This window comes from Solea solea, chromosome 6 (assembly GCF_958295425.1).
Source record: "Solea solea chromosome 6, fSolSol10.1, whole genome shotgun sequence".
Taxonomy (NCBI): domain Eukaryota; kingdom Metazoa; phylum Chordata; class Actinopteri; order Pleuronectiformes; family Soleidae; genus Solea; species Solea solea.
This window is the reverse complement of record NC_081139.1, coordinates 28,338,448-28,365,648: the sequence shown is the minus strand read 5'-3', so window position 1 is coordinate 28,365,648 and position 27,201 is coordinate 28,338,448. Positions and strand designations below refer to the sequence as shown.

General features: G+C 46.1%; 2 protein-coding genes across 3 annotated transcripts; one reads left to right on the top strand and one right to left on the bottom strand.

Annotated features, from left to right (window-relative positions):
* LOC131460588 (E3 ubiquitin-protein ligase RNF123) lies at positions 1-27,168 on the bottom strand. Of its 2 annotated transcripts, none has more exons than XM_058631196.1 (40): positions 27,017-27,168; positions 26,789-26,881; positions 26,624-26,708; positions 20,095-20,174; positions 19,859-19,956; positions 19,383-19,437; positions 17,943-18,028; positions 17,769-17,855; positions 17,243-17,310; positions 17,034-17,159; positions 16,762-16,876; positions 16,580-16,684; positions 16,355-16,480; positions 16,128-16,220; positions 15,973-16,046; positions 15,119-15,236; positions 14,939-15,038; positions 14,581-14,642; positions 14,363-14,434; positions 13,510-13,630; positions 13,286-13,387; positions 12,458-12,558; positions 12,187-12,379; positions 11,895-12,040; positions 11,734-11,817; positions 11,506-11,613; positions 11,245-11,422; positions 11,099-11,173; positions 10,805-10,892; positions 9,966-10,053; positions 9,745-9,829; positions 9,217-9,356; positions 8,397-8,453; positions 8,144-8,275; positions 7,903-7,978; positions 7,724-7,808; positions 2,786-3,000; positions 1,651-1,745; positions 498-583; positions 1-383 (listed from the first exon to the last, which is right to left on the bottom strand). In XM_058631196.1, exons 2-40 carry the CDS (start codon positions 26,868-26,870, stop codon positions 290-292), a joined length of 3,981 nt encoding a protein of 1,326 aa, XP_058487179.1. In that variant the 5' UTR covers positions 26,871-26,881; positions 27,017-27,168; the 3' UTR covers positions 1-289. The 2 variants fall into 2 exon arrangements, with proteins under 2 accessions (XP_058487179.1, XP_058487180.1); XM_058631197.1 differs by having other exon boundaries at positions 26,789-26,878; positions 27,017-27,154.
* On the top strand, positions 3,967-6,462 carry amigo3 (adhesion molecule with Ig-like domain 3). Its single transcript, XM_058631198.1, has one exon. It carries the CDS (start codon positions 4,630-4,632, stop codon positions 6,259-6,261), a length of 1,632 nt encoding a protein of 543 aa, XP_058487181.1. The 5' UTR covers positions 3,967-4,629; the 3' UTR covers positions 6,262-6,462.
* Positions 27,169-27,201: the final 33 nt, after the last annotated feature.

Genomic DNA, 27,201 nt, shown 5'->3' with positions numbered 1-27,201 from the left:
TCAGGGTAAATCTTTTATTGTGGTTAAATATTTGATACATTTACATTTTAGTTTCACACAAACATTTTACTATTGTTATTATTATTATGAGAAAAAAATAAAGTTTATAAACGTCAACACTTCAGATTCTAAAAACTCACAAAGACGTTGAAAAGAAAAAGATTTGCTTTATATTTATTTTTTATTTAAATATTTGTTTGAATTTTTTTCCACATCAATCATAAACAATGTAACTAAAACAATCATGCTTTGTTTCAGTCACATGACTGACAGACAGGAAGTGACATCATCATGCTGTCTTGTTGTAGTCGTCCACTCCTGTGATCGTAGCTTTGCAGAAGAAACAGTCTTTGTTGTTCATCAGGTGTTGGTTGATACACGCTCTGAAACACAGGGTTGATCACATGTTTAACCCTACATCACCATGTTTGTCTGTCTGTCTGTCTGTCTGTCTCTGTGTGTGTGTGTGTGTGTGTGTGTGTGTGTGTGTGACTCACTTGCAGGACTTGTGTGAACAGGGTCTAAACACAGCACAGATGTTGTGTGCGTAGCAGATTGGACACAGGTCGTCTTCACTGGTAGGCTGAGAGAGAGAGAGAGAGAAGATGACATCATCAAAACATCATGTGACTTCATGGTTCATTGACGACGTCTGCACCATGGATGTATTGTAAGAAGTGGATGTAGCTCCGCCCCTTTGGCGCAGTTGCTTCCTGGTTTATTTCCTGGTTGTGCGGCCCACAGAGCATGTCCAGTAGTGTTACTCCCATAATGCCTCTGGGCTCTGAACGACTTGCTCGGCGCATCCATGAACAGTGAAAGGCATGATGGGAGAACGCTGCTGACTTCATGAATACGGATTTATAAATAAATGTAGTGAACAGTGAAAGAATGAACTGAAACTAGTTTAACCTGAAGTACTTTTATGATGATTAAAATGATTGGTTTAAATTTAAAGTTCACATTTCTTTTACAAATAAAGTAAATTTATCGTTCTAATTATAATTTATGGTTCAATAATAATCATAAACCAACGTAGTTTTAGAACTCCATTCTTTCATATCAGTAACTTTATGAACAGATAGTGTTATTCATGTGTTCATCAGTGAACACATGAACACAGCAGCTCGTTAATGCATCGATAATATGTTTAAAAATAAATGCTAATGTTTACCTCTGCTGATCTATGTTTACCTCTGCTGATCTATGCTGACCTCTGCTGATCTATGTTTACCTCTGCTGATCTATGCTGACTTCTGCTGATCTATTTTTACCTCTGCTGATCTATGCTGACCTCTGCTGATCTATGTTTACCTCTGCTGATCTATGCTGACCTCTGCTGATCTATGTTTACCTCTGCTGATCTATGCTGACCTCTGCTGATCTATGTTTACCTCTGCTGATCTATGCTGACCTCTGCTGATCTATGTTTACCTCTGCTGATCTATGCTGACCTCTGCTGATCTATGCTGACCTCTGCTGATCTATGTTTACCTCTGCTGATCTATGCTGACCTCTGCTGACCTCTGAGAGGATGACACAGTTGAATGTGTCCTTGTCTCATCAATAATGGACGTGGTCTCAGTGCTGCAGTGGACGGAGGATCAGGCGTGTCTGTGGGCTGCTGTGGGCGGGGCCTGTAGTACTCACAGCTGTGCAGGCTGCAGCCTGTTTAGATTCTTCAGTGAGAAACAGCAACATGAGCTCCACCTTGTTTTTCTCATGGTCACTGATGTAGTCAGTGTCTGTGGACACAGAGACATGGACATGTTAGTGATGTCCCCTGTCTTCACTGCCTCACCTGCTGGTGAAGCTCTGAGCTACAGTCACTCACTCACAGGACAATACAACAACAGGAAATGACATCACCACCACAGTTGTTACACTAACCAATCACTGTCTGACTTTACCTCCTACTCTGTCTGTCTGTCTGTCTGTTTGTGTATGTCTGTCTGTCTGTGTCTCTGTCAGTCCACTAACAGCTCAGGCTGAGGTTGTACCACTCCACTGAAACATGATCTGTCTGACTGCAGGGTAAATGGAAAGACTAATCGAAAGCCATCAAGAGAGAGAGAGACAGACAGAGAGAGACAGACAGAGAGACAGACAGACAGAGAGAGAGAGAGACAGACAGACAGAGAGAGACAGAGAGACAGTCGGAGAGAGAGACAGACAGAGAGACAGACAGACAGAGAGAGAGAGAGAGAGACAGAGAGACAGTCGGAGAGAGAGACAGACGGAGAGGGAGAGAGACAGACGGAGAGAGAGACAGACGGAGAGAGAGACAGACGGAGAGAGAGACAGACAGAGAGGGAGAGAGACAGACAGAGAGGTTTCATACTGAGAAGCTTTTAGAGGATGTTTGCAGCTGACGCTGCTCATTTCCTCTCAACACTGACTTTAGTCTGAGATGAAGAGGAAGAAGAGGAAGAGGAGGAAGAGGAGGAAGAGGCTGCCAGCAGAGACACAAGAAAAGAACATATTTACAGACATGTTTTTACTGTGTCTCAGCAGCAGGAGGCGCTGAGACACACTCAGTTCTGACTATCAGTGTAAAAACACACACACGAATCCTCTGATGATGCTGTGTGAGGTGGTCATGGAAACATCCCCTGTTGCCACGACAACAGGGGAGGATGCTGTGGTGGCAGCTTGACTCCTGATCTCTCGCTCACACACACACATGCATGAACACACACAAACACATGCGCACACACACAAACACACATGCACAGACACAGACACACACAGACATTACACACGTATGGTCACATTTCTTACTCACACGTGTGCAGGGAGAAGTGTTTACGCTCTGACGAGCCGGCGTTTCCTGGGCTTACAGGAAGGGGAGGAGCCATGGATGAAACCAACGCTCCAACTACAGGACAGGTAGTGGAGGAGGAGCTGAAGGAAGGCTCCGCCCCCTCTCCTAACAGGTACTGGATGGAGTGGAGCTGGAAGCACGGATCAGACAGAAGGACGGAGGCGGCCCGAGACGTCCTGGGGGAGGGGCCAAAAAAACATGTCATTAACGGTCAGTAGTCGGTCAGTAGTCGGTCAGTAGATGGTCAGTAGTTGGACAGTAGTCGGTCAGTGGTTGGTCAGTAGATGATCAGTAGGTGGCCAGTAGTCGGTCAGTAGATGGTCAGTAGATGGCCAGTAGTCGGTCAGTAGATGGTCAGTACCAGTTGGTCCAGAGAAACTAACGCAGTGACATTTCCCTCTGACCTTATCAGCCGCCATGACACCTCACACTGAGAGCCCTGCTCCTTAAAGCTATGGTAACAGGGCCAGTGACAACCTGTGTGTCACCTTTCATTAAAGACTGGTCAACCAGGACAGCATGAGAAGAAGACACTACCATAGGACAAAAGGCGACAATAGACACAAGGGTCCAGTCGGTAACAAGATTTAAAGCTGCTACACGTTAAAATTAACAGGTCAATAATAATTATTTAGGCCAATGAGTTGAGAGTATGTTAGAGTGTGTGTGTGTGTGTGTGTGTGTGTGTGTGTGTGTGTGTGTGAGAGAGAGAGAGAGAGAGAGAGAGACATGAGTGAGTATGTGTGTGTATGTGTGTGTGTGAGTCACATAAATCGACACAGAAAGGTGAGAGTAGCAGTGAAAGGAGAAGAGGAGAGAGACTGAGAGGAAAGAAGAAGAGGGATAATCTGGAGTGGAGGAGGGAGGAGAGAAGGAGGGGGAGGAGCTGGGAAAGCACCAGAAGCGACAGATGCTGCTCAGAACTGAGAGGAGAAGAGGAGGAGGCAGCAGCTCAGCTCCTCACCCTCATCTGGACCTGAACTTTCCTCCCCGTGTTTAGGTTTCATTGTCTGCTGAGGACAGAGAGACAGACAAGGAGAGAGAGACAGAAACAGAGAGAGAGGCAGAGACAGAGAAAGAGACCGAGAGAGACAGAAACAGAGAGAGAGAGACAAGGAGAGAGAGACAGAGACGAGGAGAGACAGAGAGAGAGAGAGACAGAAACAGAGAGAGAGGCAGAGACAGAGAAAGAGACCGAGAGAGACAGAAACAGAGAGAGAGAGACAAGGAGAGAGAGAGAGACAGAGAGACAGAAACAGAGAGAGACAGACAGAGGGAGAGAGAGAAGGATGTGACGTTTGTGATTTCACAGTCGTCCTCCCACTGCTGAAAACCATCAGAGAGACGAGTGTGTGTGTGTGTGTGGGTCTGTGTGTGCTGGACGATACATGGATTTATTTCTTTGAAGATCTGAACTGTGGACGTTAAACAGCTGACTCACACAAAAAAACAAGAGAAGCTACAACTGAGTCACGGCTGCTGAGTGAAGACAGGAAGTGTGAAACGACCTGGACACAAAGTCCTCCACACGTCCAAGAGACGGATGAGGACAGTGTCGGAGCTGCAGGTTCTAGGATGGGACAAACAACAGCAAGCTTCTTCACCTCCACTGTTTTCAGCCGCTCACCTGGACTCCATCGCTGCTGATGTTTGTGTCCTGCATGTTTCTGACTTCACTCTCATCTGTGACACAGAAAAACATCTACATCACAATGAAGGATGAGAAACAGGAAGTGAGGGGACGTCTGCAGCCGGCCTTTTGAAGGAGCAGAGGACACTTGTGTCCACATCCTGCCACTGGCATCATGGTGAATGTTGGCAGTAGAGCTGGTTTCCTACAGGGTGTGGTGGCAGTGAGATTGCCGCCATTATGGTGGTCCGTCCCAATGTTGGTTTGTCTCCAGCTGCTTCAGTCGGACACCGCCCACACCACCGCATGTCCGTCCCAGGCCTCGTCCCAAACAAACAGATGTCTCTGTGCCTCAGACATCGTTAGCTGTGCTGCCCTGGGTCTGGAGTGGGTCCCCGGTGAAATGCCTGTCTCTGCAGTCACTCTGGACCTCAGCCACAACCACATCAGTCAGCTGAAGGGCGGGGCCTTCAGAGGACTTTCTCGACTAGAGACGATACGATTGGCTCACAACCGTCTGACCACCGTTCACCCCGGGGCGTTTCAGAACACCTCCGGGCCTCAGCTCCGACACCTGGATCTGTCGTCCAATCAGCTGCGTGTTGTGGAGCATCACTATTTCCTGGAGCTGCCTGGATTAGAGGAGTTGCTGCTGTTCAACAACAGGATCGTGCAGGTGGAGAGTCAAGCTCTGTCCGGACTGGGAAACCTGCAGAGGGCGTACCTGAGTCACAATCGGCTCACTCATTTTCCCTTCTTCTCCATCCAAGAGCAGAGCCACCCTCACCTGACCATGCTGGACCTGTCCTCAAACCGCCTGCTCAAGCTGCCTCTGGAGGACATATCAAACCTGCCCCTGCTGGTCCAGAGAGGACTCTACCTTCACAACAACTCTCTGGAGTGTGAATGTTCCATGTTCAGACTGTTCCGGCACTGGGAGCAGCAGGGATTTGCGTCGGTCAGGCACTTCAGACACGAGCACACCTGTCGGGTCTATGGTTTACAGAAAGCCACGGTGCGCTTCTTCCAACACGACCTCTACTTTAAAAATTGTAACCTGAGCGCGGTGAGTCCAGCGCTCGGCCAGCAGAGGGCGCACAGCGTCTCAGTGAAGGAGGGGAAGGCAGCGCTGCTGCACTGTGTCACCGCCCTCAGCGGCCACAGTCTGACCTTTCTCTGGGTGTCGCCAAACCAGGAGTATGTGGCACCGCCGGGGAACAACGGCTCTTTGAAGATGTTCACCAATGGCAGCCTGGAGATCGTGGAGGCACATGTGGAGGACGCCGGTGTGTACTGGTGCATGGCACTGGACCAGCAGCAGCAACGCAACCAGACCAGCGAGGTCAACGTAACGGTGGCACAGCGCCACCATGAGTCCCACGAGTTCAACACCGGGTTCACCACACTGCTGGGCTGCGTGGTCAGTCTGCTGCTCATCCTCATGTACCTCTACCTGACGCCGTGCCGCTGCTCTCACTGTGCCAAGGCCACACCCACTGCCAGCACAGAAAATGAGGCCGGAGCAGGAAGTGCCAAATCCTCCATCCTCACCCCGAACCCGCCCGCGACAACCGAGGGCCCGGGACACAAGGTCAGTACCAACAAGCATGTGGTGTTTCTGGAGCCAATCAGAGAGCAGCAGAATGGCAAGCTGAGGGCAGGGCCTGGTTCTGGGGCAGAGAAAGGACACGTGGGGCATGGCTTACCACTAGAAGCGGAGCAACAACAGAAGCTCCATGACCAGAAGGCAGGGGGGCCGGCCTCCTTCACGAACGTGTTCTCAGACACACACATCATGTTGCCATAGAAACAGGAAGGACAGACTGACACCCTTGTCACTCATTTAACTCCTCCTCCTCCTAAACACCACCCCCTCCCCTTGTCCCGCCCCTCCCACCTGATGACCCAGGTCTGCACACCGAACCACAGCCACGAACCGCTGCACTGTGACAGGGTGGACAGACGGGGGCGGTGCTTAGCAGAGAAAAAACAGACCAAAAATAGAGAGCCCCGCCTCCAGGTCTGTGGAGGAGCTGTTAGCATGGACTGCTACTGAAACCTGACACACAGCGCTGTCCCTTTAAAGCACGGCTTATACCTTTAACACTGAAACGCTGCGCTCACACAAACACGGAAGAGGCTTTAATGTTAGCACTGTTAGCACTGTGTCATGTGACGTCTGTAGCAGAGGCGGAGAAATGTTCAGAGTAAGGACAAACCAATCAAATCTTGCTATGCAAATATTCCAGCACAGACACTAGCTCCTCCTCCACCCTGATACCATGATTTGAGTTCTCAGACAAGAATGTTCTTGTCACTGCATTGCTAACGGTTTAGCAACACTGCGACACACAACAGCACAAGCCAAAGCTAACGCTTTAGCAACATTAGCAACTCAAACATGCTGGTGCATTCACAACAAACACAAACTTCATATCATCACGTAGCTTTGGTCACGCAGGTTTAAATGTTTGAGTCAGTGAGGCTAGCTACTACCTTGTGCGCGTGTGTGTGTGTGCGCAGCATAACAATGCCTTAAAGTCTCAGAGAAAATCTTTTGTAGCTTTTCAGCGTCTCCTGTTGTTTTTGTCATGTTTTAGATTTAGAGTAAAAATAGAAAGTGTTTTTAAAGATGGCTTTGATCACCCCCCCCCCCCCCCCGCGAGCTTAGACATGTATCAGTCAGAACAGATGTCGAGCTTCAGGAAACAAAGTTATAAATAAAGAAATAAAGCATCAAACTCACTGACGTTGACTTTGTTACAGTTTAAAGAGTTAAAACACACACTGTTCCTTTAATGACATGTTAGTGTCTTCACTGTCCACATCACTGTCCTCACCACTGTCCACCTCACTGTGGGACAGACACGCTCAGATAATAAGGATTTTGTCTCAGCTGCTGAAACAATGACGTGTTGTTTTTAGAAATGTAAAGATAATGGTGCAAAGCTCCGCCCACATCTGTGACTGTGTCTCATATTACACACACACACACACGGGCAGAGTCCACATTAAATATTAATAGATTTTTCCCACAGTGTTTGTTCATCTGTGTGTGTGTGTCTCTTTGACTGTGTGTGTCTCTCTGTCTGTGTGTGTCTCACAGAAGACACAGGAATGTCTTCACGGATGAGACACACATTCAGCACAGCTAATTTCACGTCGTTCACAATGATCCAGCAAACGACAACGAGAAGAATAGAGCATCATAATGGCCACACACACACACACGCACACACATACACACACACAAACACACACACACTCACCCCTGTCTGTCTCCATCCACCAGGACCCGAACCAGGATTCCTGTCACAGCAACAAGGATGGGGTAGTGATCGACACTCTCCAGACCTGAGACACACACACACACACACACAGGGGGTTAATACTGAGTGACTGATGTGCGTGTGTGCGTGTGTGTGTGTGTGTGTGTGTGTGTGTGTACCTGGCAGTCTTAAGTTAACCACACGGTCAAACAGGTTCTTCTCAGCTGTGACTCTGTTCAGAACTTGGTTTAACAGCTGAAACCAAACAAAACACCTTTATTTTGATGATCATGACTCAAAACATGTCACTGTTGCTATCGTTACGACACTAATGCATCCTCTAAAATGAGCCCTATTTTATTTAAAAAACTGAAAAGGTTGTGTTTTGTTGTCAGTGTGGGCGGAGCTGTGTGCCTTTACCTGAGCTAATCGCCGGAGGAGCAGCTCAGCTGAGGGGCGGGACCAGTCCAGGAAGATCTCAGGTACCAGAGTGACGGTCATCTCCAGAACGCGCAGCAGACTGACGGACAAGTCAAAGCAGGTCGCACACACCTGCAACAAAGTTTCACACACTGATGATGTCATCACCATGATGTCACACAACAAAACAAACAACAAAACACAACCTTCCACTCAGATGTGATTTTCTTTGTGAAGATGAAATAGATTTTACCTTCAACTGTCGAGCGTTGACAAAGTTTCTCTCTGGACGCTCTGCAGCCTGCTGGATCTGACACAGCAAAACAACATGTGACAAACATGTGACAAACGAGAGCATGTGACGAACATGTGACAAACATGACGAACACGTGTCATACACAAGACATACAGTAGACATACACGTAACAAACACGTGACAAAATGTGTGTGTGCTATCAGGGGCATTTTATGCCAGCACACTATACTAAAACACCTTAACTAGTGTCACTATTGTACTAAAGCCAACGCTTCAGACGCCTTAACGTGTGCACGTTTGACTGAAATAGTCTAAACTGTCACATCACTCTCTCTTGATAAAACATGGACTGCTTGAATTGTGAAGCGAAGCAGCTGTTAAACTCAAAATAATTATTTGTACATCGAGACGAGCGTGCACACAGGTGTCCGCTGTTTTTCGCGCATGGCACGGCACGAATGACCCCTCGCTGTTTGATTTCCACAAACACTACACAGTGTGTGTCTGTAGGCTCATGTAGAATTGTACTTGACAGTCACGCGTGGTCTTCATGTCATGTATTTGAGGCGTAGTTCACCCGTCACGTAGGTGCATGTGCAACAACGCGCATGCAGCGTCTGCGTGATGCCTACATGACGCCCGTCTGTCCATTGAAAGTGAATGAATTTACACGTTAGAGGTTTGATATCATCGCAGAGATGCTGTACACGCGTTTCAATTATAGTGTGCTGGCATTTAAATGCTCCCCATAGTGCGTGTGTGTGTGTGTGTGTGTGTGTGTGTGTGTGTGTGTGTGTGTGTGTGTGTGTGTGCGTACCTCTTGGATCATGCCTATAAACTCAGAAAAAGCCCAGTTGAGTTGGTTGAGGACGCTGTTGAGGAAAGACGCAGCCATGTCTTTGTCTGTGCTCAGCAGCTCCGCCATGTGTCTCTGCAGCAGGACTGACGGACACGGCTCTACACCAATCAGAGGACAGGAGACAGGTCAACACACAGCACAGACATGCCCATCAGCCGGGACAGGACAGTGGGACGAACCTAGACACATTAAAGGGACAATTCAGGTATCAAAGTATGGTTGACTGAGGTGTGAGAGCCCCCTGCTGGCAGGGACACAGGAGGAGTGTGTGTGTGATGGGAACAGGAGGGGGCGGGACTGCAGCAGGTGAAGGTGGGACATGTCCATGTCCTGTGACTTACTCTGAAAACTAGCATTGGACAGATCTCCTGAGAGGCATGCAAACAAGAGCAACACACCGTCGTCATGGAGACGAGTGTGTGATGTCATTAAAGGACAGACACGGTCGTCATGGAGACGAGCGTGTGATGTCATTAAAGTACGTACTCTGAAGACTGGGCAGGTTCACGTCCTCAGGTTTGGTTTTCAGCAGGTGAGGAAGACGAGTGTATCTGTAACCAAAGCCACACCCCTAAAGAGAGACAGACAGACACACACACACACACACAGAGACATTATCACGTGTATTTAGTGATGAAAATGTTGGTCCAGTTAAATTTTAGGTCTGTGTGTGTCTGTGTCTGTGTGTATGTGTGTGTGTGTCTCACCCTCCACAGCCGGACCAGGATCCAGTTGGTCTGGGCCCAGGGTCTCTGTTCATAGGGAGCGAGCAGGTTCCTCATCATGGCGACGCGTCTGAAATCATACGTGTAAATAAAGTTGTTTCAGTATTAAAGACTTTTATTTTGAAACCCGGTGGGCTGTGTTTTAGTATGGCTGAACAGAACCAATGACTTTTATGTTGAAAACTGTTAGATGTGAGTCCATATTAGTCCATTTCCTGTGTAAACTCCTGGAGCCCTGTTGCCTGTTCACCACTCACAGACACAGATGTTATACTGCCCCCTGGTGAACGTTTACATTTCACAATGAACAGTGTAATTCATGTGTTCATCACATTTATGAGTGACTTTATGAACACATAGTTTAATTCAAGTGTTCATCACATTTATCAGTGACTTTATGAACACAGTTTAATTCATGTGTTCATCACATTTTTCAGTGACTTCATGAACACATATTGTAATTCATGTGTTCATCACATTTATGAGGGACTTTATAAACACCTAGTTTAATTCATGTGTTCATCACATTTATCAGTGACTTTATGAACACAGTTTAATTCATGTGTTCATCACATTTATGAGTTACTTTATGAACAGATGTTTTCATTATGAACACAGTTTAATTCATGTGTTCATTATTCATTTTCAAATTTCTCATTTTTGGACCACATGAGTATTTTGTTGCAGTACCACGAGTGGCCACTGGAAAAATTGTCTTCAAGCCAGAGGGGGCGGAGCTACATCCAGTTCTTATAATACATAAATGGTCAAAATGAAAGTAAAGAAAGGTCAAAGGTCAGAGGAGGAAAGACAACACTCACTGCTCCTCTGGGATTCTCTCCACTGCCCTGAGGGATTGTGGGTAACAGACGTAGCTGGCGAGGGCCTGCATCAGAGAGTCTTTGAAATCTGAGACAATAGGAAGAGCCATAAATACACAAGAGGAGAAGCCATCAATACACAAGAGGAGGAGCCATAAATACACAAGAGGAGGAGCCATAAATACACAAGAGGAGCCATCAATACATCATCGTCATTGAAAGTCAAAGTCTGTGTGTGTGTGTGTGTGTGTGCGTGAGTCTGTGTGTGTGCGTGCGTGTGTGTGTGTGTCTCACCTGTTCCTACGATGCGTGGATCTGCAAAGTGTTTGGCGAGGATGGCAGCGAGCCGTGTTAGAGTCTCTTCATACCCTGAGGAGAAGAAGACATGGATCAGTGTGACCAGTGTTCACCTGGCTGAGTCATGTGACCCCGACACTCACCTGGTAGCTCCTCCATGCTGTGGGCGGGGCTAAAGTAGTTCTTCAGAGCGCTGTAGGCGTTCATGGCCACGTTCAGGTAAAACTCAGGTGTGAAGGCGAACAGCGAGCCTGTGTTGTCGGCATGTTCGATGGTTCTGATGCAAACACACAGGAGCCAGTACACGTCCAACATCTTCTCCTACACACACACACACACACAGTCAAGCCATGACTCAGCAGTCTCAGTGCAGTCTGTGTGGTCACATGACTCAGCAGACTGACCTTGGAGTAGATGGTGGCGTTGATCCAGGCGAGTCGTCTGCTCAGGTGATTTAACTTCTCTGAAAAAACCTTGTGACTCTTCTGCAGCTCGTCCAAGATGTCCGCCCTCTGAGGACACAAGGTCAGAGGTCACTGTTGATTTGCTGTGTCAGCTGTTGTTTTGCTGAGTCAGCTGTTGTCTGTAAAAACTGTTTCATGTAAACAAAGGTCAAAGGTGATGTGTCTTACTGGTGTGGGACATCGTGCGATCTTCTCGTCCGTGTCCTTCAGAGCCACCGCATACTCATGGACGTCGTCTGAAACCACCACCATCTGCACAGAGAGCAGACGTCGTTAGCTTCACGTCGATGACATCACTGGAAGCCCCGCCCTCCTCCCGCCCAGCTCACCTTCCCCAGCTGCTGGTGAACGCTCAGGTTGTACATCATCACGATCCCGTCCACTATCTCCAGTAGCGACTTGTCCGCCACCTGCTGGTTGGGTTCGTCCAGCGGTCGCCCCAGCAACAAGCCGTCGTTGCCATGGCTACCTTCAACTGTGACACAACGATACATGTATGACGATGTGTATGAAGGTAAACGTGGACGTAGTTAACATGTGTTAGCAGCTCAGTGTCAGTAGCATATACAACTACACTTGATAAGTCCCAGGCTCCACGCCCTCAGAGGCAGTATTACTCACTGTCCTCCTCTGTCCTCTGCTCCACCGTCAGGGTCCGGACCTTCACCTTCTCCGGTTGGCTCAGTGGTCTTCTGGGCGTCATCAGACTGACCGCGGCGGTGCTCAGGAACCGGTTGGCTCGACCCAGAGTGGGAGAACTCAACCAGCTGGGCCTCGCTAGAGCTCCGCCCATCGCTGCTGCACCAACCGGCCTCTTTGGTAAAGTAAACAGAGAGTGTGAGGTTTACAACCTGTGACACAACAGCTGTGTGTCAATTTCTCCATGTCCTACCTGAGCTGCTCCGCTCTCCTCGTCCTCGTCCAGGTCGTCCATGGACGTGGTCTGAATCTCTGCAGGGTCAATGAGGATGTTGGCTTTACTCGCCAGGTCGTCTGCGTCAGAGAGATCACTGTATCACTGTGTGTGTCTGTGTGTCACTGTGTGTGTCACTGTGTGTGTCACTGTGTGTCACTGTGTGTGTCTGTGTGTGTCACTGTGTGTGTCTGTGTGCCACTGTGTGTGCCACTGTGTGTGCCACTGTGTGTGTCACTGTGTGTGTCACTGTGTGTGTGTCACTGTGTGTCACTGTTGGCACATTTCCACTTGCTCACCTCGCCTCGGCACGGCACGATTAGGTTGCATCTCCACTACAAAATAGTATCTACTTAACGTGGGCGGAGTCATCACTGCACGGCTGAGAGAAACTGCGGTGACTTTGTTTTAAAAGCGACACACACACACACAAGTGACTAGTGACTTTACACCAGACTTCCGTAGTTGTAGGAGATTAACCCAAGTAGTTTTAAGTGATCTACAGTTCGGCACTGTTCGGCTTGATTTGTGAGTTGGACGTCTCTTCCTGTGACGGCAGTCTGACCAATCATCGCATAGTACCTACTTAACACGCTTGGAACCTCGGCGGAGCAGGTACTAAAAATAGGACCTGGTACCAGGTACTATGCTAGTGGAAACGCTACTTAAACCGTGGTGAGGCGAGGCGAGTAGAGCTGGTGGAAATGCGGCATGTGTGTCTCTGCTGGAGGGAGCAGTGAAAATGAATAGGAAAAGTATGTTACTGTGTGTGTGTGTGTTACTCTGTGTGTGAGTGTGTTTTCAAACCCTTGAGTGTCTTCTTCAGGTGAGACAGGAGTCCTCCCAGTCTCTGGAGATCAAAGTAATCCACCTTCCCATTGTAGAAGAGCTGAGGAGGAACGTAGGCTTCTGTGACACGCGCACACACACACACACACACACACACACACACACACACACACAGGATTACATGGTGTCTGCTCTGTCCAGATATTTACGTACAAATGAACGATCATGTGACTCCGTTGTACCTTCACTTCTGACACTGCTCACACTTTTCCTGTGAGTGTCGTTCCAGCAGCTTCTGACCGCCGTGATGAGACGGTGAAGAAAACACACCATGTACTCAGGAGGACACAGAGCTGTGGGGTGCTGCACACACACACACACACACACACACACACACACAGTTACACTGTGTGTGTGTGTGTGTGTGTGTGTTTTGGTCTTTGGGAGTGCAGGGAGAACTCCTTAAGACCTTCTATGACTCAGTAGTGGCATCAGCCATTTTTTATGGAGCTGTCTGCTGGGGCAGTAGTATCACAGCTGCGGACAGGAAAAGGCGGGACAGACTTATGTCCCTGGATGTCCCCTTGACCCAGTGGAGGTGGTGGGAGAGAGAATGGCTACCAAGCTCTTCATCACTCTGATGGACAATCTCTTCACCATCACAGCACTGGGCAGCTCCTTCAGTAACAGACTGAAACAGGAGCGTTCCTCCCTGCAGCTGTTAGACTGTACAACAAACACTGCTCACAGTAGACCACACATGACCAGACTCCTCATTCATTCATTCTACATGCAATATACTGTAAATGTTCACAAGTGCAATATACCTATACATATTTATGCTGTAAATATCAAGTCCATACTGTGTATATTCTGCTGTCTATAATGTACATTCAACATTCTATTTTTAACTAATTGTTTATAATCGTAGTGTTAATATTGTCTTATATTGTAATGCATGTTTATTATTTATTATCTTTATCTTTACTGTCTTGCTGCTGTAACTATGTACATTTCAAATAAATAAAGGACTATCTTATCTTATCTTATCTTACTGTGTGATGGTGTGTGTTACTGTGTGTGTGTGTGTCTTACTCCTCTGTTACTGGCGTTTTCTTGCAGAAACTTCCTGAACTTGTTGAGAAAAATGTATCGAGAAGCTTCTCCCTGTAACACAGAAGGATGACAAGATCACATGATCTGGCTGTTTCCTCACACACACACACACACACACACACACACACACATACACAGAGTAATACACACACACACACATACACACAAACACATGAATGTGTGGTCAGTGAACAAACCGTGGATTTGTCTTTGTTGTTGAGCAGCAGCCTAAGGATTTGAACCTGCAACTCCTCCACCACTGAAAGAGACGACACATTAGAGACAGACAGTAGACACAGTAGAGACAGAATAGAGACAGTAGACACAGTAGAGACAGAGTAGAGACAGTAGAGACAGTAGAGACAGTAGAGACAGAATAGAGACAGAATAGAGACAGAATAGAGGCAGTAGACACAGTAGAGACAGTAGACACAGTAGACACAGTAGAGACAGTAGAAACAGTAGAGACAGAATAGAGACAGTAGAAACAGAAGACTCAGAGTAGAGACAGTAGACACAGTAGAGACAGAGTAGAGACAGAGTAGAGACAGTAACCTTCGATCCTCTTCTTCAGACGTTGACAGCCGCGCTCGTACGCTCGACGTCTCACTCGCTCGTCTGCACTCTCGTCTTCAGGCTCTCGCTCGGCCTTTCCCTGAGGGAGAGAGATTAACCATGAGGGGAAAAAAAACATGCCAATGATGGACATGTCAATCACCACGGCAGTCACATGACCTCTTTGTCGAAGTGCGTTGGCCACCAGGTGGTGGGGATGAGCTCCTCAAGCCCCGCCTCCTTCACCCTCAGAGGAGTCTTGATGTAAAAGAAGACGACGGAGCGAAGAACATCGAATGTGGGCGTGGTTAAGAGACAATTTCCATCACAGAAACGGAGCAGGGTCAGAAGGACAGAACAGGAGTGGGTCTCTCTAAAGTAAACAGTCACTACTTCATGTCTCCTGAAGGTGGCGCTGCTCAAATGAATGAGGTAAAGTTGTGCAGAAGTGACCTGGACAATCGGCGTTCATGACCTTTGATCTTTCTCTACGTTGTATAGGGATATTATCAGTATCGTGGACCATGTATCATGATGTTATCGGTATCGTTGAGCATGTATCATGATGTTATCGATATCATGGACCATGTATCGTGATGTTATCAGTATTGTTAACCATGTATTGTGATATTATCGGTATCGTTAACCATGTATCGTGATGTTATCGGTATCGTTGAGCATGTATCATGATGTTATCGATATCATGGACCATGTATCGTGATGTTATCAGTATTGTTAACCATGTATTGTGATATTATCGGTATCGTTAACCATGTATTGTGATGTTATCGGTATCGTTGACCATGTATTGTGATGTTATCGGTATCATTAACCATGTATTGTGATGTTATCGGTATCGTTGACCATGTATTGTGATGTTATCGGTATCGTTAACCATGTATTGTGATGTTATCGGTATCGTTAACCATGTATCGTTATGTTATCGGTATCGTTAACCATGTATCTTGATATTAGCAGTATTGATAACCATGTATCGTGATGTTATCGGTATCCTGGACCATGTAGAAGGATATAAGACGTTGTTGAGCAGGTACTTTCTGGATTTCTCATGATGCAGAATCGCTGTGGTCAGACGCAGATAGTGGATCTGGAACACACACACACACAAACACACAGTTCAATAATCATCAATAGTCAGTGAGTCACATGGTCTAGAGCTGGAACTGACCTGAAAACCAAGGTCAGGAATGATCGGAGAGAAACGATAGGCTCTGAGTAATGACATCATCAACTGTTTCAGACACTCGCTCACCTCGTAGTCCTGAGAGAGAGAGAGAAAGAGAGAGATGTATGACTGTGTGTTTATGACTGCGTGTGTGTGCGTGTGTGTGACTGTCTGTGTGCGTGAGCCTGTGTGCGTGAGACTGTGTGTGTGTGTGTGTGTGACTGTGTGACCTCCATCAGCAGCCAAAATAAATCCAGCAGTTGTTGAATCAGTGGATGTTCGTCCACTGATCCTCCTCCTTCCAGAATTCCCAACAGGAAGTTCATCAGGACGTCCTCCACCAGGTACACCTTACACTGGAGACACAAGACACAGAGACCCTTAACACTAGAGACACAAAAACAAAAACATGGACAGTGTCTAAAAACCTTTAAACTAAAGTTAAGGTGTTTCACCATGAGCGGAGCAAAGTGGTTGAAGATGTGAGCGAGTGTGAGGAGGACAGTGGCGTCTCCGTGAAGTCTCCACACCGCAGGGTCTTTGTCCAGCAGCTGGTCGTCCTGCAGCAGGGACACAGAGACAACGGGCTCAGAAACACAGACGAGGACGAGGACAAAGGTTCCACTGCTGTCCTCACCTGCAGGTCGATGGCGGTGGACAGGACGTTCTTGATGAAGCCCAGCAGCTTGTGGGCTTTGGTCAGGTCAGCAGTGGGTGGGTCCTGCAGCGGCAGGTAACCGTCCACAGGATACGTGAACACTCAAGTTAAAGAAAATCATCACATTCATATCATCATGGAGACCAGGGTATAAAGTGTAACATATAAGGTGTAACATATATAAAGTGTAACATAAAAAGTGTAAGATATAAGGTTTAACATATATAAAGTGTAACCTATATAAAGGATATCTGAGTGGGCGGCTCCCAAAGTTAAACGCCACCGACTCTTTAAAGGACAAACTGATGGCAGGAAAGTAGGCGACGCCAGGACCCGTCTTAATGTTGGTGAAGGCCGTCCCCAGAGACTGTCCATTCCTAAAGACAAGCAGTTTGCTTAGCATCATCAGCTGACATCACATAAACAGAGTGAGTGTGTGTGTGTGAGACTGTTTACTTACAAACAGAATGTGATGCTTCCCTCGTCCAGATCAATAAGACAACTGACGATGTCGCCTGCCGCCCATGACTGAGGAGGAACACAGACTTCTCAAAAAAGTGACCTTTGACCCAGATGTTTTCGCTAATTACCGACCTATATCAAATCTTCCCTTCGTTTCTAAAATCTTAGAAAAGGCAGTTGCTAATCAATGATGTGAATATTTGCGCATTAATGGCCTGTTTGAAGATTTTCAGTCAGGTTTTAGATGACATCACAGCACAGAAACAGCACTAGTTAAAGTTAGTAACTCAGATAATGGTCTAGTCTCTTTACTTGTCCTGTTAGATCTTAGTGCTTTTTTATCTCCACTGCCCCCTAGTGTTTGGTCATTGTGTGAACTGTTGTGTTTCTGTGCTCTCTGTGATACTGTGTGTGTACAGACCTGAGATCATGTATGTTATGATTTGGCACTATACAAATAAAGTGAGTGAGTGTGTGTGTGTGTGTGTGTGTGTGTGTGTGTGTGTGTGAACCAAATGTCTCACCTTTCCATAGTTTGTGGTGGTGACGTTCCACTTCCTCACTCTGTTTCCATCGTATGCGTAAGAGTCAGGTGTGTCACCAACACCTTCCTACAGAGACACACAGACATCATGTGTGTGTGTGTGCGTGCGTGCGTGCGTGTGTGTGTGCGCGTGTGTGTGTGCGTGCGTGTGTACCTCCTGGTTAAAGCGACAGCTCAGAGTACACCAGCCGATCTGCATCAGACCCTGTGATGAGATCAGAACTTCGTAGATCCACTTCCCTGTTAAGACAAACCACAGTTACTGGCCACACCCCCACCCAGAAATCACACACTGAATGAACATGTCACGATGTTACAGTCAAGTTGACCTTGACTATGTTGTGATGCTGTGATGTTTGCTGTGATGCTATGATGTATGGCAGGTTGTACTTAATTCCCTTGTAAGTCGCTTTGGATAAAAGCGTCTGCTAAATGACATGTAATGTTAAGTAATGCTATGTATGCTATGTATGCTGTGATGTTTGCTGTCATATCAGACTGTAGAAAAACCTGGATTTCACGCAAAATAATCATAATATCGTGACATTGTGATCATTTCTCTGACAATAATCGTACCACTGAAATCTCAAATCATGACATCCCTAGTTGACCTCTGACCTTTTAAATAAGGTCTAGCCTTACACACATACTGTAACATGTGTAGCTCTTATGCTCCGCCCTCCCTCTGTCAGTCATCACAAATCACTGTGTCTCCACTAGTGATGCACAACAAGAAACATTTCTACTGATAGCGATAACCGATAATTTCCTGCTTCTCATGGCTGATACCGATAATTTCATATTTAATATAATCTGAACATATGACGATGCAGTGATAAAAAACTGATGTTTTAGTAGCTCTGGTCTATAACAGCAAACAAGTGTTGACTCTTCAAATGTTTATTTTTTTCATGTCATCACACAAAGATATGTGGTCATTTGCTGTAAATAACAATAAGAGTAAGGTGTTTGTGGAGTTAAGTCAAATATTTTTTAAATATAAAATGGATTGACATGTCAACCTAAATTACAAAACATTTAATCAAATAAATAAAACAAAGTGCATCCTCAAAAATAAAGTGAATCACCAACTAAAGGTTTACAGAGAATTATTAATGCTTCGAGATTTTTTGGAGATCTTATAGCTCAAAATAAGAAAACTTGAAATGATTTCCACTTTCTACTCAACATTTCTTTAAACTTGTAACTTGATACAGTTGTTGTGTATCTGCTCCTGGTCTCTCTCTCTCTTCTGTCTGTACCTCATGTCCCTCTTGTCCTTTCTCTCCCCCCTTTCTGTCCCCCATCTCTCCTCTGTCCCCAATCTTCCTTTCACCTCCACCGGTCGAGGCAGATGACTGCTCATCTCTGAGCCTGGTTCTGTCAGAGATTTCTTCCTGTTAAGAGGGAGTTTTTTCTCTCCACTGATGCCGAGTGTTTGCTCATTGTGTGAACTGTTGGGGTTCTCTGCTCTCCTTGATGTTGTCTATGTACAGTGCCTTGAGATAATGTATGTTATGATGTGGCCACAGTGAGGTCAGATTGAGGTCAGAGTGAGGCCACAGTGAGGTCATGGTGAGGTCAGAGTTGTTACCTGTATAAACACATGTTGTGGCTCTGATGGAGCTGAAGTTACTGTGTCCAATCACCTGAAAGTAGAATCAACAGAATTCCACACAGAAATAAACAGAGATTGTCCCACTCACTCTCTCTCACTCACACACACACACACACTCTCCCACACCAATCCTCACAGAGAAAAGCAGTGATTTTCAGGAGTTGTTGATCCACTGCTGCCTCCATCACTAAGTTCTCAAGTCTTACTTCAGTGTTTGAAATCCAACATTCAGATTGACCTCAGTGACTCAAAGTGACCACACGAGGCAGCAGAGGACCAGCAGCTAAAATCACTGATTTTCTCTATGAGCTTTGGTGTGGGAGAGTGAGTGTGTGTGTGTGTGTATGTGGGAGTGATTGGTTTACAGACGTCTGTGTAACAGTGGGGTAAAGACGCGATCATGTGACATAGATGTTGTAGACTTATTATTTGTGTGAGTGTGCGAGTCTCACCCCCAGCAGGTCGTCGTCTACAAACAGAAGTCCTTCAAAGCCGCTGGTGTGATCCAGGACGACAGGCTGAGGACCAAGACGACCTTCTACTGCCTGATCTGCAGGGTCACAGGTGAGCACAGGTGTGTGTGTGTGTGTGTGTGTGTGTGTGTGTGTGTGTGTGTGTGTGTATGTGTATGTGTATGTGTGTGTGTGTGTGTGTGTGTGTGTGGTTCTTATAAGAGCACAGCACTGACCTCTGCTCTCCTCAGATGATTCTCCTTCACTCAACAGTTTGTCCAGGTGAGACGTAAGATCCTGGAAACCAAGAGACTTCCTGTTGAGACAAAGACCAAACACAGAGAGACAGACACAATGAGACAGACACAGAGAGACAGACGGAAATGTTTTTTACTGAAATGATTTCCACTTTCTACTCAACATTTCTTTAAACTTGTAACTTCATACAGTCGTTGTGTATCTGCTCCTGGTCTCTCTCTCTCTTCTGTCTGTACCTCATCTCCCTCTTGTCCTTTCTCTCCCCCCTTTCTGTCCCCCACCTCTCCTCTGTCCCCAATTTTCCTTTCACCCAAACCGGTCGAGGCAGATGACTGCTCATCTCTGAGCCTGGTTCTGTCAGAGATTTCTTCCTGTTAAGAGGGAGTTTTTTCTCTCCACTGATGCCGAGTGCTTGCTCATTGTGTGAACTGTTGGGGTTCTCTGCTCTCCTTGATGTTGTCTATGTACAGTGCCTTGAGATAATGTATGTTATGCTTTGGCGCTATACAAATAGAATTGAATTGAAATTGAATTCTCAACCCCCTGAAAACTATCTTTTCACTTGTCACTCTGTCTCATGTCCACATTGTCTTTTTTGTTTGCTCGGTGAGGACATCAGTGGGAGATGTTTCTTCATAAAAAGAAGCATCTCTGCCTTGTGTGGCAAGTTGTGGATGTATGCTGCAATATTGACTCCCTTCACATCATTATTATTATTAGTGTTATTGTGGACAAAACAAGACATTTGAGAAAATCATCATTTCCAGGTCTGACGAACACCGATCAACAGTTTTTAAGGTTTACTGATATTTTATGGACCAAACGATTCATCGGATTGTGAAAATAATCGTTAGTTGCAGCTCTAATCAAGATTATGTGTAATTGTGAATCAAGATTGTGACTATTTAGCGATTTATTGTGCAGCCCTAGTTCACAATAAAACCAGGTTCTGGGTCTGACTCATGTCTGAGGAACTGGTTGTTTAGGTTAGACCGTTCTTCTCTTTTATCCTTGCTGCTGATGTCATTTTGCCAGGTGATGAAAGTCTTCCACTGGATTTCGGTTCATTCTCATCAGACCAGTCTTGATGTTTCTGCTTTTGTGACCAAGAATGGCTTTGCAGGAATTCATGATGCAGAGAGGATGTCCCATGTTGATGTTGTTGTAGGTGGTTTCTCACAGTCGCTCAGTGTTTAGCCTTGGACGGGTCTGTCTCTTCTGCTGCCTTCTTATGTGCATCATGATAGACATGGTGGAGTGGAGGAGGCGTGGTCAGTCAAGATTCATCAGGCAGAAAGACATGGTGGAGCGGAGGAGGCGTGGTCAGTCCAGGTTCATCAGGCAGACAGACATGGTGGAGCGGAGGAGGCGTGGTCAGTCCAGGTTCATCAGCCCTAATCATTGCTCTTATGTTGAGCACATCACGGCGGTCTTGGGAGCGCACAATGACATCATCAATGAGAGAGCGGGGATGCATCCAAGATGTCTTGAACTTGTTCTTCTGACAGAAGTCCAGGTCACATTCAGAGCACTTTGGAGTTGGTGTTTCCGACCCCTTCTTTCCCCAGCGTGCCTCTCCATAGATTGTAGTTTTGTCCTACTCTGGTGTTAAAGTCTCCAAGAAGGATTAGCTTATCCTCCCTGAGGACTTTGTATAGAATTTTGTCCAGGTCAGCATAGAAGGTTTCCTTGATGTCTTCCTGTGCCTCAACTGTTGGGGCGTAAGCACTAATAACAGCATCAGATGTATGGTCATTAGGCGCTCACTGATGCCCACAGGAAGTTCATGAAGTTTGTTGATGGGGCTGTTCTTAAAACCCACACCATGGATTTGTGGTTCATCCTGTCCAGAACAAAGTACAGCCTCCTTTTTCCTCCTTCTTCCTCCTTCAGCTGCCCGTCATCAGACAGGCGGGTTTCAGAGAGAGCTGCGATGTCAACTCTGAACCTTTTTAGTTCCCTGGAGATGCTTTTTACTGGTTCGGTCTGTGAAGGTCCGCACATTCAGGCTATGTTTAGGGTACCTTTTCTAACCCCCTCCCCTTCTGGGGTGAGCAGAGTGGATCCTTAATAGAGCTGCTCAGTCATGGGTGCTGCTACCGAAAAGCTCATCCAAGGGCTGAATGCTCATCAAACACCCACCGCCTGTGTGCCGGGTTGTGGCTAGGGGCTTCCAGACTTCACGATCCTGCCCCTGTCAGCTATCACAGGGCCTTGTATCCAGGGTGTGACTGGGGCGGGTTCCCTTTCGAGAGGATGCCTGTGCGTGGCATCTTTTACCGTGGGGAGGCTGACACGCCTGCAGCCACCACACGGTCCTTGGCATAGAGGGATCTGGATCCAGTGGCATGGAATCCAAGACAACTGGAGATCGCCCTCTGTTGCAGCTTCCTCTGCCTTCTCAGCCATTGTGGTGCTTCTCAATGCTACAATCCTCCGCCTGGTCCGCCGTTGAGGTCTTCACTATTTACCCATAGCAGAGGTTGACGGGCAGCAGGGCATGTCCACTTACTAGTGGGACTGCATGCCGCGTCTCTGGGGTCCCCTGCTACTCCGAGATCCCGTACAACTTAGCCTGGTACCACAGGGCGCCCGTTACCGTGTGTGGCCACAAGGAGGCGTGTACGAGTTCTTGGCAGTGGAGAGGTTATGTACCGGCAGAGGAGTCTCACGCACTCAGCTCCTCCTTTCACCTACTGTAACAGCGGGCTAGCCGGCGGCGGTAGCTGAAAGCGGAAAGTAGCAAGCAGAAGCAGCATGTAGCATGCACCAACTACAGGCACTACAACCATTACCTTCTACAACACAACCACACTGTCTGTGTGTTTCTCTGTGTGTGGCTTTGTGTGTGGCTCTGTGTGTGTGCGGGTATTACTAATGTTGTGGGGACCTAAAACTGTTTACACAGTCACATTATGGGGACTTGTCTTCCTTGTGGGGACAAAAATCAAGTCCCCACAACGTAAATGACTACATTTTAAGTTGAAGATATGTTTTAAGGTTAGGTTGAGGTTTATTTATTTATATGTTTATTTGGGTCATGTCAGTTAGATCAATCATCATCACACATCATCTTAGTGTAGTTCACACAATACACATAACCCAAAGGGAAAGCGGGAGAAGCAATAGCTTATCTAGTCCCACCCCCATTACCCACAAATACATATTTTCATCGTACAATACATAATTTCAACATACTAATTTTCTTTCTTTTTTTTTCTTATGACAGTTTGACAAAACATGTTTCAGCAGCAGGTTGCACTCAGAGATGCAGTCTAGCTCTAGACAGTAATCAGACTATGTGTACGTCTGTACATGTGTCCATATTATTCCGTCTTGAGTGACAGTCTTGATCACTTTGGGACGTTGTAAGTCCCAAAGTCACAAAGTGATCCAATCAATAGAGATCAATTCATCAGGTTAACTATTAACTTGGATGGTGTGAGAAAGCCCGTTTCTTTTTTTTTCCTTTAGACATCCATCTCATCTATAGCTTTCGCCTCGCTTAGCTTCACCATTCTTGTCACGTACCCGAGGGTTGTGGAGACGTCGGAGCGCAGCCTAACCATAGCCCTCTGAGCTGTGGCGCTTTCCACCCTCACATTGATCAGCTCAGTGGCGATTTTTCTCATTTTCCGATATTGCATGAACATACCACATTCCAAGGAGAGCATTCCAATTGTCATGAATGTGAATATGTACACATCCTTGACATCCTCTACATCCAGTACGGCAAGGCACACGACTCTCCACTTTCCCATCCATCCAGAATGTAGCCAGCCATGAAGGTCCCATCTGGGTATGTAGGTTCACCAGAACCTGCACGTGTTGTTGATAACACTCTGTCGATCGCATTCAGTGACCAGCTTAGCAATTCCATCTTGGATCAATTGATTCTCCGTAGTGGCTCGATTCACAGGGGCAGCTAAATACTTCTCACGTGTTGACATTTGTGCTTATCAATGTCAGCTGTTGTTTGGGTACATTTGCTTCTTGTTTTTTTTTTTGTGTCCTCTGCTGTCTCCACACAGTGTCTACTGATTTCTGTCTCTGACCTTTATCATACTTCCGTCCTGGGTCCTTCTGTATCGATTAATAGTCATATCTACATACTTCTTTTTAAATACACTCCGTTTTGCTGATTTTTTTTAATCTCCTCATCCAGATTATTCCACTGTCTGACACCCGTGACTGATACGGTAAAGGATTTTAATATAGTTCTTACCCTTCTCTGCCTGAACATCATGTTCCCTCAAAGTGGTCCCAGTGAAGGAGTGAGTCAGTAATGTTCTTCGCCAGATTCGGCACCACATTGACAAAGAATTCATTAAATCTTTCTGCTATGATTTCCATGTTATCTTCCTTCCGTGTTATTATCCTTGAAGTAGTGAGGGTAGCTAGGTTTTGTGTTTTTGTTTTTGATCACATCGTTTAGAATATCCCATAGTTTTTTAGTAAAGCTCATATTTTCTGCTAGCAGATAACTGTAGTATTCTTTCTTGCAATAATTTAGGATGCTATTTAGTTTGTTCCTATATCGTTTGTATCTCGTTTCTGACTGTTCCTTCCTTAATCTTATGTATTGTCTATACAGGGTGTTTTTCTTCTTGCAGGCATTTATCAATGTTTTTGTTAGCCATGGTTTCCCCTCCTTATTCTGATTTGCGTGTCTTTTCTTTACAGGACCGTGTCTATTATACAGCGTTTTAAATATTTGCAAAAAGGAATCGTAAGCACCATTTACATCTGTTTCTTTGTAGACCTCATTCCAGTTTTGCCTCAGTAGTTCATTTCTCAGTGTAAGCATCCCCTTTTAAGTCCTGACCCTTCTATATGTGTTTTTGTTCGGTGTCTGTGTCACAGTGTGCTTCCAGTCATAGATAGCAAAGACTGGCAGGTGGTCACTTATGTCATTTATCAGAAGTCCTCTTGTTATGCCTGTCCCTTTAATATTTGTGAAAATATTATCGATTAGGGTAGCACTATGTGTTGTGAACCTGCTCGGTCGTGTAATGAGGGGTTGTAAGCCCATCATATACATCATATTAGTTTAGTCATCAATCATTGTATTTTGTTTTGGGTTGAGTAAGTCAATATTCACATCACCACAGATAAAAACCCTCTTTTGGCTAGTCCCCGAGAATATTCTTCCCACACATTCATTAAAATCTTCTATTTTTGAGTCTGGTGCTCTGTAAACACAGCCTAGCACTATATTTCTGCCTTTTCGTCACACAGATTTCAATTGTCACACATTCCATTAACAGCTTTAGACATATTTTGTACAATCTCATACTCAATGTTATTGTCAATGAACAGGGCCACTCCTCCTCCACCTTTGTTTCTTCTGTTAACATAGACAAGTTTATATCCATCCAGGCAAAACATCTGTGCCTTTGTCCTTATTAATCCATGTTTCCGACACCGCAATGATATTGAAAGTATTTTTGAAGTGTTGTAGGTATTCCTTAATGTGGTCGAAGTTGGTGTATAGGCTCCTGCTATTGAAGTGAATTAAAGACAGTTTCCCATCCATATCAATGCACTCGTTGAATTGATCTTCAGTGTAGTACTGGCATTTCTCAGTCATGTTTAGGTATAGATGGTTATCCGGGTCAATTCTTTCATTTGGGTCTGTTAAGGTGTGGTTCACATGTTGATTTGTAGTCAGCTCCACATTTTCATGCTCAGCGATCCTCTCTGATACTTTCACCATCTTTTTAGTCTGTGTAATGACCCTTGACCTTTGCTGGGCTGTAGTTATGGAGCGTTCGTGAGCCATACCTTAATTGTTGTATTTCTCCAGTTCGTCCTCACTCCTGATTTGCATTGTTTTGACTTCTTCTGGTGTAGATCCATTTGTTGAATGTAGATTCTGCAGTTTGCCGTCCAGGTGGTATCTTGCTTTTCTGGCGTTGTCAGCATTCTTTTTGGTTGATGTAGACGTCCGAGCCTTTGAGCTTCCTGCCCTGCTTCAGCAGTGCTGTCTTGTGTTTTCTGTTAGTGAATCTCAGCACGACAGCTCGTGTTGCAGACTCTTTTCTCCGGGATAAGAGGTGACATACTTCCACATTGCTGAAATCCACTTCAACTATCACTCCCTCCATCTTCTTCCTGATTTCGGTCATGCTTTCCTTAAGCTCCTCTCTTTTCTCCTTCTTCTCCACTTTCCCTGTGGTGCAAGTTGTAGTGCAAGTTATCTCAAAATTATCTCAAGGCCTTCCTCACGGAGCTGCTGCTGTTGCATCCGGACCTCCGGGTTAGGGTTAGGATTAGGATTAGGCCAGTAGTAATTGTGGTTAAGGTTAGAGTAAATCTCCAGGAAATGAAAGTGAGTCAATGCAATGTCCCCTCAAGTCATGAATGTCCATGTGTGGCTCTGTGTGTCTATGTATAGAGCTGCTGAGTGTAACATGAATCTGTGGCTTAAGTGAAATACTACACACAAGCACATACACGTGTGTGTGTGTGTGTGTGTGTGTGTGTGTGTGTGTGTGTGTGTGTTACCTGAGCGATGCCACTGTAGGTCCCTGATTGGTCGTGGGAAAGACATGATACAGGAAGTCACTGAGCAGTTTGTCATTCAGTAAACCTGAGAGACACACAGAGACATTAAAGGGACATTCCAAAGACAAATGACCGTGCGTGTGTCTGTCTGTGTGTGTGTCTCACCTGTACATGTAGCTGTGTGTGTGTCTGAGGAGAGTCTGTAGTTTCTTCTGCTCAAAGTTGTTCCTCCACCTTTAGAGGACATTCTGTCCACTGCTGAGAAACAGAGACACAGGATTGTCCAACTGTCCAACTGTCACAGTACATGCTGTGTGTGTGTGTGTGCTCGGTGTTAGCCGTTAGCTAACAGTAGCGTTAGCAGCGGCTGCTCGTTAGCATGTTAGCTCGTACCAGTGTGTATTCAGGTGAAGCGTCCACGCTGTGTCTCCGAGTGTGGACACAGACACCGACGGAGACACGACAGAACCGACGACTCACGGACGACTCAGCGATTCACCACAACAACGTCTGTCACTGTACGGAGCGACCGGAGGGACAAAAAACATCTGAGCAAAAACGCGAAGCGGAAATGACGC